Source organism: Solanum verrucosum, unplaced genomic scaffold (assembly GCF_900185275.1).
Source record: "Solanum verrucosum unplaced genomic scaffold, falcon-dt-bn FXZP01000015.1, whole genome shotgun sequence".
In the NCBI taxonomy this organism is placed as follows: Eukaryota; Viridiplantae; Streptophyta; class Magnoliopsida; order Solanales; family Solanaceae; genus Solanum; species Solanum verrucosum.
Window position 1 is genome coordinate 2,495,707 of NW_026020070.1, and position 15,517 is coordinate 2,511,223.

A 15,517-nucleotide genomic window follows, 5' to 3' on the forward strand; every position below is an offset into this window, starting at 1 on the left:
GTTTCGGATTCCTTCTCGTAGAACCATAACAAGGGATTCTTATGAAGTTTATGGTGAATTGAGAATAGATTTGAAAAAGTCTTTTAGAGAAATACAACCAAGAATTTGTCTCACAATAGACACATGGACTTCGGTGCAAAAAATCAATTATATGTGTTTGACTGCTCACTTTATTGATAGGGACTGAGTGCTTCATATAAGAATATTGAATTTTTGTCCTATCACTAGTCATAAAGGTGAGCATTTGGCTGAGTGTATTAGTAATTGTTTACTTGATTGGAATTTGGACAATGTCTTTACTATTACAGTTGATAATGCCTCTTCAAATGATGTGGCGGTTTTAGAGTTGTCCAAAAAATTAGATATGTGAGGAACTAATATGATGGACGGTAAGCATCTTCATGTGAGATGTATGACTCACATACTTAATTTAATTGTGCAAGATGGTTTGAAAGAAATTGGTCCTTCTATCAAACAGGTGAGACAAATGGTGAAATATGTTAGATCATCTTCTACAAGGACAAGAAACTTCTTGAAATGTGTTGAAATACAAAAGATAGAAAGTGATAAGATGTTGTCTTTAGATGTGCCTACTAGGTGGAATTCCACATATTTGATGTTGGACACGACAGAAAAGTTTGAGAAAGCTTTTGAAAGGTTTGATCTTTATGATGGTAATTTTAATTCTTTTCTTGCTACTGATGTTTGTGAAGATGGAAGTATTGCAGGTTCAATTCAAAATGAGGATTGGACTAATGTGAGGAATGTCACAAAATTTCTTGAAAAATTTTATGAGCTCATATTGAAAGTTTCAGGTTCACGGTATGTTACTTGTAATGTTCATTTTGAGGATATATGTGAGCTTGATGCATATTTGAAAGCATGTATGGCAAGTGATGAAGTTGATTTGAGTAAAATGGCTTCGGGGATGAAAGAAAAGTTCAAGAAATATTGGGGTACTCCTGAGAAGATGAACAAAATGCTTTTTATTGCTTCTGTTTTGGATCCTCGCAATAAATTTGTGTATGTTAGTTTTGCTCTTGAAGAATTACTTGGGGAAGAAAAGGGAAAGATAGTGAATAATGAAGTAGAAGCTTACTTGAAAAAATTATTTGCGATCTATGTAAGTAAGTATGCAAAAGGTTCTAAAAATCAATCATCTTCATCTGACTTATCTGATTCATCTACTTGTGGTCTTTCTCAAAATGTGAAAACAAATTCTTTATGAAGAAACAAAAGGAAGATTCTGGAAGTTTAAGTGTTAAATCTGAGTTGGATAGATATCTTCTTGAAGACCAAGAGCCTGAATCTGAGGATTTTGATACTTTGATTTGGTGGAAAGTTAATTCTCCTAGATTTCCTGTACTTTCATAGTTGGCTCGAGATGTATTGGCTATTTCTATGTCGAGTGTGGCATCGGAATGTGCATTTAGCACTGGTGGTCGTATTCTTGATCCCTTTAGAAGTTCATTGACTCCCAAATGTGTGCAATGTCTTATTTGTGTCCAAGATTGACTTAGACAAGAAACTAAGCCTATATGTGTTGAAGAAAGTTTGGAGTTTCTTGAAAAAATTGAACTTGGTAAGACTTTTTATTTTTTTATTTGTTTTTGAAAAATAAAATACTTATTGTGTTGTATGACATATTTGATTTTCTTACCTATAGAGATGGCAAATAGTGGAAGAAACTCTTCCATTGTTGATCTATGATTGACTTGCAAGTCACAAGTATATAATAGTGGTGAGTTCAATACATCATTTATTTTAATCATATCATTTTTTTAATCTTAAAAGTAGTATTCTAACATTTGATTTTATCTTAAAAGGTCAAAGAGTCAAGACAATGAAGAAAGACGTACAATACTAAGTTTTGTTAGTATTTTTGTTGGCACTTGAGACTTGAAAGTGGTCTCATGGAAGAAAGTCAAGAAACTACATTGTTGCTCATTTTTTGTTATTTGTTATTGTTGGCATTTGAAAGTGATCTCATGGAAGAAGGCAAGAAGCTACATTGTTTGTTGCTCATTATTGTTGTTTGTTATTGTTGGCACTTGAAACTTGAAAGTGGTCTCATGAAAGAAACTACATTGGTGCATTATTGTTACTTGTTAAATTATTATTATGTTGTGGTGTAATGGCATGATCAATTGATCATTGTATTTGTGAAGTGTAGTGAAGTTTTATCACTTGATAAATTGTTGCTTGTTAGTACAATGCACTTTTGTTAATTAAAAACTTTGGCAGTATGACAATTTTGACTTTTGAGGTGAGCTTTTTGTTGTTAGTTAAATTAAATGTCCAATTAATTTAGGGACAGCTTGCATTATACAACTACAAGTATACCTCTTTAGGGACAACTTGCATTAGTTTATAACAGCAGTGGTACATATATATGTAATAATATTTCGTTTATAGTAGCAGTGGTACAAGTGTGAAATGTACATGTTTCAGCTTTCAGCTATAGGGCGTTTTACAGAATATTGCAGCTGATATGACATAGCAATGTAACTATTTTTAGCCCATTAAATTGAAAAATCAAACAAAAAAATTGTATAATTTTTAAAAGCCCACTAAGCAGACCCATAACAAAAAAATCGAACTAACAAAAACCGAACCAAACTGAAATAATTCGGTTCGGTGTTCGGTACACGTTGTACAAGAACCGAAAATCAAAAAAACCAAAAAAAAAAAACTGAAACCGAACCAAATAACCGAATGCCCAGCCCTAATAGTATGGATCTTTTTATTTCTTCACAGTTAATAGTTTGAATTTTCTTTTCTTCAGTCATACTCAATAGTTTGAAATTTGAATTTTTTTTTCATACTCAATAGTTTGAATCACTCTACGCGGCTATGTGACTTTTCTTATTTCATTTTGTTCTCTATGCTCCATCACCTCTATTACTAGGGGTGAAAAATGAGCGGATCGAGTTGAATATGGATTGATTGAAAATGAGTTAGATGAACATAAATAAAATATTTATCTCGACCAATATTTAATATGGATAAAAATGAATAAATTTAATGAATAATATGGGTATCTATATTATTAATTTGCATCTTATTATGTAGAAAAATATGTATTTCCATGAAAAGATTTTTTTAATTCTTCGTCTCCTTTTAAGGGTGTGTTTGTTATGAAGGAAAATATTTTATGTTATCATTAAAAGAAAATTGAAAATTAAATTCAATATTGAATATATCATATCTATAAAAGAGAACCCTAGACCCGCCTACGTGGCACCACCACAAACCAGGATTCTCTTTTAACTTATTTATTTTCAAAATTAGCATTCCCTTTCATGAAAAGTCGTGACTTTTATAAAAACGTGTGACTTTTATGAAAAGTTGCGACTTTTACGAAGAGTTGCAACTTTTATGAAGAGTTACAACTTTAATGAAGAGTTGCAACTTTTATGAAGAATTGCGACTTTTATGAAAAATTGTGACTTTTATGAAAGATTATGACTTTTCCAAAGAGTTGTGACCTTTCCAATAAGACACAATAAGCATTTACTCACACTACCCTTTGTTGTCTATAAATAGAGGGATTTCCTATCATTTTAAAACAACAAAAATTCTGAACTTCTTCTTCTTCTGTACAAGACTTTGCTCCTGCTGAGTGGCTCACTGACACCATTGTTTTTGTATCAATACACTGGTGAATAGAATCGTAGAATCGTTCTATCCTGAGAGGATCTATTCCTTTAAACCTCGGGTACTAGAAGAGAATAATTTCCTTAAAGGGACAATGTGCATTCAGTGGGCTCGATTTTTTCCTTTTTGTTTCATTCTATTGTTACAAATTCTGGTATGTTTTTTACAGTCATTGATTTATGCTTATGTTATTAATTTTTGTTTTTGAGTACAAGTTTTAAAATTTGTTGTTTATGTTTATGCTTTTGATCATTATGTTGAAGTAAAGATATGTTAATCAAGAATTTGATGTAATCATTAGACTATTGATATCATTTAGATTAGAATTCTTAAACTTGTAAAATTAATGACTTTGATCTTTATAGAGTTCTCAGTGGCTAAAAGATTCATGGTGTCACGACCCGAGTCTATACCCTGGACGTGGCCGGCACTCAAGAACCATTGCTGGTCCCAAGCGAACCCTCATCCTGGCTGACTACAAGCGGAAGACTAACTTAAGCATGCAAAAGCTTAAAACTGAATAAAATTCAATAAACTCAACTTTTCAAAAACTTTAACTCAAATGAACAACTTAGAATAAAAATAATATATTCAACTTGCTATAAAATAGGCACTTAAGTTTTTAAAACATTTAATAAAATAAATGAATAATACAGACTTTTCAACTATATTGACTATCTATGAAGCCTCTAACTGATAAAGATGGAAGTCGGAACAGGATCCACGACATCCTGACTAAACTGAAAAGTAAATGAAATCCTTCGAAACAAAGAGGCTCACCATAGCTAACTCGAACTCTCGGATGTATCAACGAAGATCCTGAATACCTGTGTCTGTATCATGAGAAGATGCAGGCCAAATGACTCAGTATGTGGAATGTACAAGCATGTAAGGGGAATTCTAAAGCATAACATAAGCTTGAAAGATTCTGAAAGAAACTGAAGAACTTACCTGGCTCAACTCAACTCAACATAACTGAACTCGTTTCATTATTAAGCAGTTTAAAACAAGTGTAATATAAAGAAATTGAAAACTGTTTAAAACATGTTGTCAAATCATAATCATAAAATCATAAAAAACATATCATGCTCCCTCTCAAAGTCTACTTGTGCAATGCATGAATAAAGTCTCATACCCCCATTCATACTAAGCAGAATCCCTTGAGGAACCATGCAAATAATGTTGTGGGAGTTTCTCTAACCGACAACCATCACTTAAGAACTATAGTGATGATACATCGTTATTAGCCCCTAGCTGCCCGGGCCATCCTATACCTTGCCATGGTATAGGACCTGAACTACTAAGTGGATCCACTAGTCTATGCGAGAAATATTCATCTAAAAAGTATGACCATTTTCTACCCATGATGGCTACATGGTTTAAGGGGGCTCATAGTTGTATGAACTCTTCCCCATCGGTGCTCAATACTACTCCCAAAAATATTACATTATATTAGCTCTTTATGTTTGAAAACATACTTCTTCTGTGATTTGAGATTAGTGCTCAAAAACTTAGCTCAAAGGCTATCTTGGAAATTAAAGTTTCCCCTCTTACTTCATTTAAAAAGCGATTTCTCTTTTCTGAAAACTAGCCCGAAGGCTCTTTGAAAATTTTAGTTTCCGTTCTTATTTAAATGTGAAAATATTTTAAATCTCTTTGGGAATACTTAGTCCCCCATATACTTTTTGAAGAAAAGAACTTCAACTTTACCCTTTACTGAACTCAAAACTTAAGTCTTAAAACAAAGTTAAAACATTTGTAAAAGACTTCTTAAAATATGGTTCATGCCGAATTATGGACATGAACGACTCAATGCAATGTTTTCAATAACTATAGATAGAACTCAAACACTTGAAACTCAAGAACTTCAATGATACTACTCATTTCAAGAATGCTCAACTCAGAGTTCATGAGAAATTATGAGTATGAACTACTCAACTCAAAGACTCAAAGATACTTCTCATCTCAAGACTGTTCGACTTATAATATTCATGCAGAATTATGAGCATGAAATATTCAACTTAAGGACTCAAAGATACTTCTCAAAAGGGATAAGGAACTCAACACTTAAAGGCTTAGAACTTGAAGATACCACTTTTTGAAAGATGCTCAACTTACGAAGTTCATGCGAAATTATAGGCATGAAATAACTTGACTCGATGGTCTACATAGCTATATGAAACTCATGTATACGACTCTTACTATTCTCTGACTTACTTCCTCAAAACTTAGTTCAAATTGATAATTGATCTCAAAGGATTCACATTTGAACTCAAAGGCTTTCTTGAACTCTACTCTTAACTCTCTCTTGAATGTGAATTATGAATTCAAGAGTTATGGTTCATGATAACAAAGATCTCATGATGACAAGATAGACTCATGAATACATTATTGTCACTCTCATACTTACTTGCTCGAGTCTTGGAACAAGTTATTAGAATTTGTAAAATACTCCTCAAAAAGACTCAAAGGGACTTTCTCAAAATGTTTGAAAGAACTCTCAAGACTTGAATTCAAGGTTGTGATTTGTGATATGAATGATCTCGTGATGTTTAGTAATGATTTTAGATAGCTAAACATGAGAAAATACTAAAAGTCAATATTTAAAAGTGGGTCCGCGACGCAGAGAAACATTTAAATTTTGGTTTCGAAAACGACTTCTGAGGCAGAACACTCCATGTCAGCGACGCGACGCGAAACAGAAATTCCCAAATCTGAGAAGTGGCTGCGCGATGCGGAGGGGGTTCCAAATTTCGACTGACAAAATTTCTTCTTTGTTTCCTAACCCCAATTCGCCTAACTTCGATTCTTTTTCTCAATCTCTCTTTAGATTTAAATACCCAGCACAAGAACACAAGAATCTAACTGTAACAACTCTATAAATCGACATAATAACCTCAAGAACTCCTCAATCTCAGCCCAATTCAAGAACGAAAGCCCAAAATATGCCTTTTGGCTATCAAAGTAATGTCATCGACTGCGAATGATTTTGAATAAGGGACTTTCCAAGACATCATTTAATCCAAATTATTTGAGCGACATTCGTTATTTCATTGAACTCCAAGAGATGTGTTGTCAAATTTTAATTAACTTATCATGTACACAACTAATTATATAACATGTATAATATTTGGATTTTGTATGTAGAGGTCTTGAATAAGAGAAACACACTCGCAATTGATGAATAAAATGTTTGTACCACTTTTTGAAAATACAAATATAGACAATGAAACAATTACATATCTTTTCTAAAGAGTTTAGTGACGAATAACTACTAGAGTAAAATGAAGAATTAATAACAAAATTTATAAACACTTAGAATCAAATCTTTTTGGTTTTAAGATTGAAAAAATATTTCATTTCTTCTTTGGATAAAATATTCTTGATAATTTATCGTAGGGATGTACCCTCTCGAAAACACTTATATTATCAAATGTTTAGAAGTAGATTATTGACGTAGTTCACCACCGCGCGAAGCGCGGACAATTTACCTAGTATACATATATAAGAGAATCCTAGGCCTGCCTACGTGGCGCCACCACAGACTAAGATTCCCTTTTAATTTATTTATTTCCAAAACTAGCCTTCCCCTATCATGAAAAGTTGCGACTTTTATGAAAAGTTCTACTTTTGATCACGACCCAGACCATCGCGAGTGGGACCCACACTAACCCTCCGATGGGAAAACCAAAACTACAGCCCAACTAATCAACTTAACCAAGTAATACACATTTAAAGCTACAGAAGCAGGTTTAAATAACTATATAATTAATACAGAGTCCTCATAAACTCCAAAGGTTTTTACAAACAACTAACCAAACTAATGCGGAAAAACAACCCTTAGAACTTGAAAGTCATTGTACCAAGACTCTACTGACGACAAGTCTAAGAACAAGGGTACAACCCCGAAACTAAACGACACCTTAAATAAATAGTCTGAGTCCGAAAAGAGTGGACTTAAACAAGAAAGATATATGGTAGCCCGAAAGAACTGGCTCACCCTTGAATCTGGTCACACTCAATAGTCACCTAGCTGAGGTCTATCAATAGCCACCTAAAGATGCCATGTATTCAACAAAGAAAGAGCAAGTGCAGTATCAGTACACAACCACAGTGTACTGGTAGGATCACACCGCTATCCCAATAAGTGAAACACATGCAAGTAACCACAACATTATAAAACAGACATATACCGAACATATACAAAATTAGTCATCTTTTCAGGATCAATGTAGCATTCCACATTCTCAATAATACCCATTAGTTATCAATTTAGAGCAACATACAGTCTTCCAATATCAATCATCATTAGATATGAACATAATCATCACAAGTATATACACAACACAATTCAATAGTCCTCTCAGGGAACCCAATTCAATGGTCCTCTCATGGAACCCAAACTCAAACTGTTAGCATACCAATTCATAGTACCCGATCCAAGTTAGTGTGCTGGAACGTGGCAGCCGATCCCATGTTTATGCCGGAACGTGGCAATCGATCCCATGTTTATGCCGAAATGTGGCAATCGATCCCAGTTAGTGTGTCGGATCGTGACACCCGCCCATTCAATAAGCCACAATCACAATGTATATTATCACAATCACAATGTATATTCTCACAATCATACAACAAGAGATGATTCATGACATACAATTATTCAATTATCCTCATTTACAATTAGGGTGATCAATAATGCAACATTCGCATACATGTATGTATCATAATGAAGTAATTACAAATATATAAAGCACACCAACATGAAATCACAATCATCACCTACCTCGAATCCAAACTTGAATCCCCTAAGGCACTTGAATCTTCATTTTCGGATTCTTCTCGCTTGTTCGTGGTCTAAAAATATACAATTAACGCAAGGATCAACAAACAAAGGTCTAATTATCAAGATTATAACAAACCTAATAACCCTAGACCAAACCCAATATTCTAATACCCAATTTAGGATTTTTTTCCACCATAAATTCTAGATAAAAAACCTCCCCCATCGATAATTACTCATAAATTTACATTCTACGGATCGAAACACGGATTTAGGGAGTAAAATCCTTACCTTTAGCCTCAAGAATGGTGAAAATGTTCAAGAAATCTCCTAGGGTTGTCTCCTAGCTCTCAAAGTCAAAAAGTGCGGAATAAAATATTTTTGAGGTTTTATTTTCGACTTAAGTCGCGTCTGTCCCGCCACAGTGGAACCCAATCCGCCATAGCGACCCCGCCTTGGCGGCAGAAATTCCGCCCCAGCGGCTTGCACGAAACCAGTGAGCTATTTTAATAATTCCAGGACCCCCATTTCACAACATACCTTCAACCAACGACACTCAGAAAATACCTTCCAGGCTAAGTTCAATTCCGGGAGTTCTACTCACCCGAATTCAATTCCGTAAAGTCGTACGGGTTCCTTAACGACTTATCTATCCACTCATGTGATCAAATTCATAATTAGATCACCCAATTGCTACCAGATTTCCCTAGACCTCACAGACTCCGATTTCGTCCAAATCTGGACTAGGCTGAGAAAATCCAAGTTACTACCAAAAAGTTTTCTGACCCCAATTCTTTCCTCATTGGCTTTTTCCTAACGACGAAAATTAGGTCGTTACATATGAAAAGTTGTGACTTTTATGAAAAAGTTGCATCTTATATGAAAAGTTACGATTTTTATGAAAGTTGTAATGTTTATGAAGAGTTGCGAATTTGATGAAAAGTTGTGACTTTTATGAAATGTTATGACCTTTCCGAAGGGTTGTAACTTTTCCAAAGAGTTGTGACCTTTTCGATAAGGCACAATAAATATATTTTCACACTACAAATGTGTAGTTATCTATAAATAGAGGAAATTCCTCTCATTTTAAAACAACGAAGAATTCTGAACTTCTTCTTTTTCTTCTGCACAATTAAATATTCGTGTACAACTTTTTCCTTTCTATTTCATTCTATTGTTACATACCCTGGTATGTTTTTTTATAGTCATTAATTTATTCTTTGTTTTTATGTTTCTGCAACGTTATTATGATAAGTATTTGTTAGTACAGATTAAATAACACATGTTAATTGAGTATTCATGTAAGTTTTCTCTACTGGAATTGTTAAAGGTACAGTAAAAAAATTCATTAAAGATCTATACTACCATTTCTTGAAGATAAAATTCAAATTTGACATGCCATTGTAAGGACATAAAGACCTTAAAAACTTTGTCGCACCTTGATGTGCGAAGTGAACCAGGAAAAGAAGACAAGAATTAATAAACTTTTGTCATGGGTTCAAGGATGTGCCGGATGACCTATAGAAGAATATGACTAGATTGGAGCCTCTTTTAATCACATTAAATTAATTGCTCATATTAAAGTATGGACAAATTCTCAAGTTTACTGTAAGTTGTCAATACTTTTCTTGAAGTAATAGATGTGTTTCTGGACACTGCGATTGGAATAGAAGTGTAGTTTCAAATTGAACTTCTTCGCCCTGGAATGTTGAATTTTAGAAAACACTCAAATAAACTAAATAATTTGTGTAATATTTTTCCCTTTCAAGTATATATAATAAGTTGAATTGTTGTCCAATATGATATATTCTCCCTTTAATTTTTTATTTTAATAATTACTTATAATACATTTAAATGGGGAACTGTAAAATGATATATGTAAAGCAAAAGGTAGGGCTGAACTTTCTACTCGTTAGAATAAGAATATTTGTTCACTTTTTTCATCCTTTTAAAATTTATTTATCCCTTCACCAACGATTATTTATTTATTAGAAAATTTAATATCTCCGGTTAATGTTCATTGAAATCCCTAAAAATATCAAATAGTAACATTTCCCGGAAGCAAAAAGATAAATTATAAAATCAAATTAAAGATGATTGATTGAAGGATAAATGATAATTATCATCTTCCTTTACATTATTAATGTTTGTTATTATGTAATCTTGTATGTAAGATAATATAGTGTTTAGTTTTAATTACTCATAGGTTTTAAGTTTTATTTTATAAATTCTGCGATAGTAAATTCTCGCGCAAAGAGAGTGATTTTACTAGTATTAGAAAGTTTAGGAATATTGGGCTTATTGCAATAAATAGGGTTGGCCTTTTGAGAATAAAAATGCCAAATAAATTAAGGATATGAGCATAGATCTTTTAAAAGTTTTTGGCCTCAAATATAAGTATTGGTAATTGGAACTTTTTTTTTTTAATTTCCAAGAAACCAAGAGACATCTAATTGAAGAACCAAACTTTCAATTCTATACGATGTAACATGTAAATTTAAATGGAGAATTAATATAAGTTATAAGCAATAACTAGTGATTATATCCAGCAATAACCCTTGATAAATTTATTCAATATATAGGAAGATTTGTTATGGCTTTTACATGGAAAATCCGCCCACATAGATTTTGCAATTTTGATGTTATTCAAGTAACCGTGAAATTGGCGAATGATCTTGTGGTCGATTTTTGCTCAAGCTTGAATGTTCAATTCACGATCACAATCACATTTTAAAAATAATAATAAGAAAAAAGTATCAACTTTATGTTTGATTAAAATGTGTAAAATATATTATATGCAAGTAATCCTGGTTGATTACTTAGTTGTTATGATAGTATTCCAACACAAATTTCATGGAGTATCATTTTTGTGTTTAATAAGAATACTTTCCCAGTAAGGAAATAAAGAATTCACTCTAACCCATATCCCTGGAACAACTGTAAAATAAACTCCATCATCTTGCTTCCATATTTTCTCAGTTTTTACCATGTTGATTTTCAGTAGAGATTAGGTTTATTGGCATCTTTGGTTTATCGAGTAATCAAGAAAAGTAAATTTTAGCCTCCAATTTTCTTGGCTCCTATTTGCTTAACTCATGTCTTGCGTATAACATGAAGTCTTTACCACTAGTTTAATGGAATAGAGTAAAAGAGACAATGTATTCCTTCCATTTTTGCTTCTTTTCACAGTGAACGCGAGCACAATAAAACGTTATGTAGGGGGATGGTTGTGTACTATGACAAGTCTGACCATCTTCACACCAAAAAAGAACTTGTACCAGTTTTTCATATTTTGGTTCTTTGGGGGTAGGGACCAGGGAATTTCCTTCTCAAATCAGAAACTGTACATTTGTACATCCTTTTGCATCAAGGAGGCCACATCAAAATTCTCCTAGGTTTAACATCTCTCGAAAATTCTGTAGAGCTTTTCCAGTGATGCAACCTAGAATAAGACAATAGATGATCAATATCATAAACATGGGTGACTCAAGATAACATCTACAAAAAGAACAGTTGAAAGACGGGGAAGGAGCGGGTAGGGAGAGACTGAATATCTGCCTGGAAAAGACTACACCGGAGATTTATGCTTTTTCACTCCTTCTCATTTTTTGGTTTCCTATTCATTTCCTCTGGAAATATAGTAATGAGAAAGATTGTGACACTAAATCTTGATAGAAAAAAAATGTAAAGTAAGAGATGGCAACGAAGAAGAGAAGTTTTACTTACCTGAACAAAAGTTCCATTTGTAGCCATGGAAGTAGGGGGCTTGAAGAAGAGCCTGAGCGAGGGAAACAGAACATGCTGAATTGACCATTCACGTTGAGCCCAGGCATTTTCAGCCTCCAAAAGTAATTCTTCCTCAAATTCAGCCTCCATGGTATCATTCTCTTAGTTACAGCAAATTCAGAAATTAGTCCTAGCTAAGAAATGATCCACAAGATTAATATGAAAGAAACACATAGTAATGTGTTGGGAGGAGAAACAATTAACGGTAATACTCAGTGAATGTCAAAAATCACCATATAGAATACAAAGTTATAGTCATCACTATTAATATTAGACTAGCAAGTGTGCTATGATAGGGAGAGGCTATCAAATGAAAGTATTTTGTAACGACCCTCAAAGTCATTTTATGATTTTTGCCGTGTTTTGCCTATTTTACCCCTTCCCGTAGCTTTAGTATAATATTTGTGGTTTGCGGGGGTAGGTGTCACGGTTCCCAAAGTGGTTGGACGAGATTTGGGTGAGTTTATCATTTTGGAAAGTTGAAATGGTTGAACAAAGTCAATATTTGAGGAAGATGAGCTCGAATGGAATTTCGAGTTCGTATGAGGTAGATATGCTCATTTTAGTGTCTTGAAGGGTTGTTGGTGTTGGTACTGGTGCGACTGTGGAAGCAGAAATAGGTTTGCATCTGCAAAGCCCTAGGTGCAAAAATCAGACCACATGCACGAAATCAGGGTGCAGAAGTGGCACCACAGGTACAATGTCACTGGTGCAGAAAAAATGATCGTGGAAGCAGAAATAGCTGAGATAAAATCTCATACTGTGTTCTATTTGGTATTTTCAACATTTAGGGAGCTCCAATTGAAGCGATTTTCGAAGCATTTTTCTCCTATGATCAACTGGTACATGATTACAATCCAGATTTAGTCATTTTGCAATAATACCCACTACTTTCATACTTAAATTCATGGTTATATATGTGGGAATATCGATTGTTGGCTTTAGGTGTATAAAGTATGATCTTTTGGCAATGGTGGAGGCAATTCGAGATTTTTTGTCGTGAGGGTAAGAATCTAACTCCCTAATTGGTATTTTATTTACTGATCTGTTGATTATTTCACCGTTTAAACCACATATGAGCATAGAAATTGGAGATTTCAAACTTAAGGTTATTTAATCGTATTTTGATGATTTGAGGGTCAATTTGAACTCCGTTTTGTATGAATTATTAGATTCAAGTTTCACTTCCTAATTGGCATTTATTTACTGATTTGTTGATTATTTCACCGTTTAAACCGCGTATGAGCATAGAAATTGGAGATATCAAACTTAAGGTTAAGAAATCATATTTTGATGGTTTGAGGTCAATTTGAACTCCATTTTATATGAATTTTTAGATTTAAGTTTCTTATGTCATGGATAACATGATTTTCAAAGAAAAATCCCCTTTTTCCCTGGTGGACTCGGGCTCGACTTTTTGAACCCGGAATAGAAGTATAACAATATGAGTGCCTATGGACTCGTTTACTTATGCAGATTACGTTTTGACCAGATTGGGCTCGTTCAGAGGCTTTGAGGAAGGGAAAATCCATAATTTGACTTTTCAGACTTCTATTGAAGGCAAGTTAAGGCTTTCTTTGACTCTTTACCTAAGTTGCTCGGACTCGGGTGCGGGTATCCGAGACAGATGCGAATCCGAGAGTCGGATTCGGCAAAATTTAAATTTTAAGATTCGGGGGTGCGAATCCGAGTATGGATACGGGTGCGGGGATACGGCTAATTGGTATACATGGTATATATAATATAAGGTGTAATATATTATATATACATGGTATAATTGCTTATTATTTTTAGCGTACCTCGAAAAATAAATTATATCAATAACAATAATAATATATCTAGTATAATCAAATAAGTGGATATATATATATATATATAATAAAATATTATTAAAAATATTTATGAAATATATTTAATAATGAATTGCATATTTTGGTATAATTACATACAAAATAAAAGGAGTATAATTTTGTTAAAGAAAAGAGAGAATATAATAAACATTAAAAGTATTAATTTATTTTATAAATAAAAAAGGACACACTTATCTAGAGAAACCCTTAGCCTTTAGTTTTCTTTTTCAAGAAAAGTTGAAAAGTTGAAAAGACTTTACTTTTTCAAAAAAATAAAAAAGTTGTACTTCCTGTACTTTTTCAAGAAAAAACTCCTCCTCTTTCTTCTTCTCTTTACTTTTCCAATGAAGAAAAAACTCCTCCTCTTTCTTCTTCTTTTTACTTTTTCAAGCTTCTTACAGCTCTGCCGCCTCTCCGAAGAGGTCGCCGAAAACTGATCTCCTTTTCCCCAAATTTTTTTCTCGGCTCTGGTCAAAGTGTCCGGATCGAATTGACCGAATCCGACACGCACCACGCACCCGCACCCGCACCAGTGTCGCGTCGAGACGGGTCCGCCTTCAAAAATGAAGAGTCCGCTCAACATAGCTCTTTACAAAGTGTTAGTGTATTGTTGACTGTGTATATCGGTAATGGGTAATGGGGGATCTGTGTAAATGAGATGACGAGCATTTATGTGAGTACCGGTGCCATGTATGGGTTTATGTGATTATCTGACTAGTTTGGGTTGATTCCTTGCCTTAATAGCATGATTGACAAAGTTGTGACTTGTTTTGACTCAGGAACATGCTAGTTGATGACTTTACTCTCCTTTACGGATTCAGAGTCGGATTATGGTAATATCTTGTGATAGCTGCGATCCTAACTGGATTTTGGGTTGATATGAGGTGTTTATATGGGCTGAGACATTGAAAAGGCAAAGATTGTAGGATTGCGTTACTCTATGAATGCACTGCCTTGAAATGTATATTTGTGGATTTGGGATCTGAGTTGCATGCATGCACATTATGCATTGCATTTCATAAGGATCGAAGTGGCATGCCTGGCCAATATTATGTATTGGAACAGAGTGGCACATGTCCTCAATATTATGCATGAAACGAAGGGCACGCTTGTACGAGGTAGCTGTTTGGTTGATCTGCAGTTCCTGGATCTCTTATGTCCTTTTGTTTTGTCCTTGTCTTTCGTATTTAAAGACAATGTAGTAGTTATTATCGTACTTTGACACTCTTAGAGGCTTGTACTAGTAACACTAGGTTTGGGAAGAGTTGTATCTATTGCCGCATATTTTATGAGTATATTAAAATTATATCATTTTATGACTAATTATGATTCTTATATGTTAATTCCAAGTTTTCGTATTTCGTTTTGTTACTTTGGGTTGGCTTACCTATCGGGGCACTTACCCGATTTTGGGTCGAGACTTTACCCAAGTCACAAGAATAAT

The 15,517-nt window shown here is 33.8% G+C and overlaps 2 protein-coding genes across 4 annotated transcripts in view; one reads left to right on the forward strand and one right to left on the reverse strand.

Moving 5' to 3' along the window:
* Nucleotides 1-424: 424 nt before the first annotated feature.
* LOC125823837 (zinc finger BED domain-containing protein RICESLEEPER 2-like) lies at nt 425-1,722 on the forward strand. Of its 2 annotated transcripts, none has more exons than XM_049503214.1 (2): nt 425-822; nt 1,667-1,722. In XM_049503214.1, exons 1-2 carry the CDS (start codon nt 488-490, stop codon nt 1,677-1,679), a joined length of 348 nt encoding a protein of 115 aa, XP_049359171.1. In that variant the 5' UTR covers nt 425-487; the 3' UTR covers nt 1,680-1,722. The 2 variants fall into 2 exon arrangements, 1 of the variants encoding a protein (XP_049359171.1); XR_007442736.1 differs by lacking the exon at nt 425-822 and adding an exon at nt 1,360-1,582.
* A 9,967-nt stretch (nt 1,723-11,689) lies between these two features.
* LOC125823835 (DNA mismatch repair protein MLH1) overlaps nt 11,690-15,517 on the reverse strand; it is a 48,191-nt gene continuing 44,363 nt past the window's right edge. For both annotated transcript variants that reach the window (XM_049503212.1, XM_049503211.1), the window contains 2 exons: nt 12,164-12,324; nt 11,690-11,879 (listed from right to left, as the gene is read on the reverse strand). In XM_049503212.1, coding sequence (XP_049359169.1) covers nt 11,804-11,879; nt 12,164-12,324 — 237 coding nt within the window. In that variant the 3' untranslated portion in view covers nt 11,690-11,803. The remainder of the gene's footprint in view (nt 11,880-12,163; nt 12,325-15,517) is intronic.

Coding starts and splice junctions, on each gene's coding strand:
- LOC125823837 (XM_049503214.1), top strand. CDS start 488: ATGGTGAAATATGTTAGATCATCTTCTACAAGGACAAGAAACTTCTTG.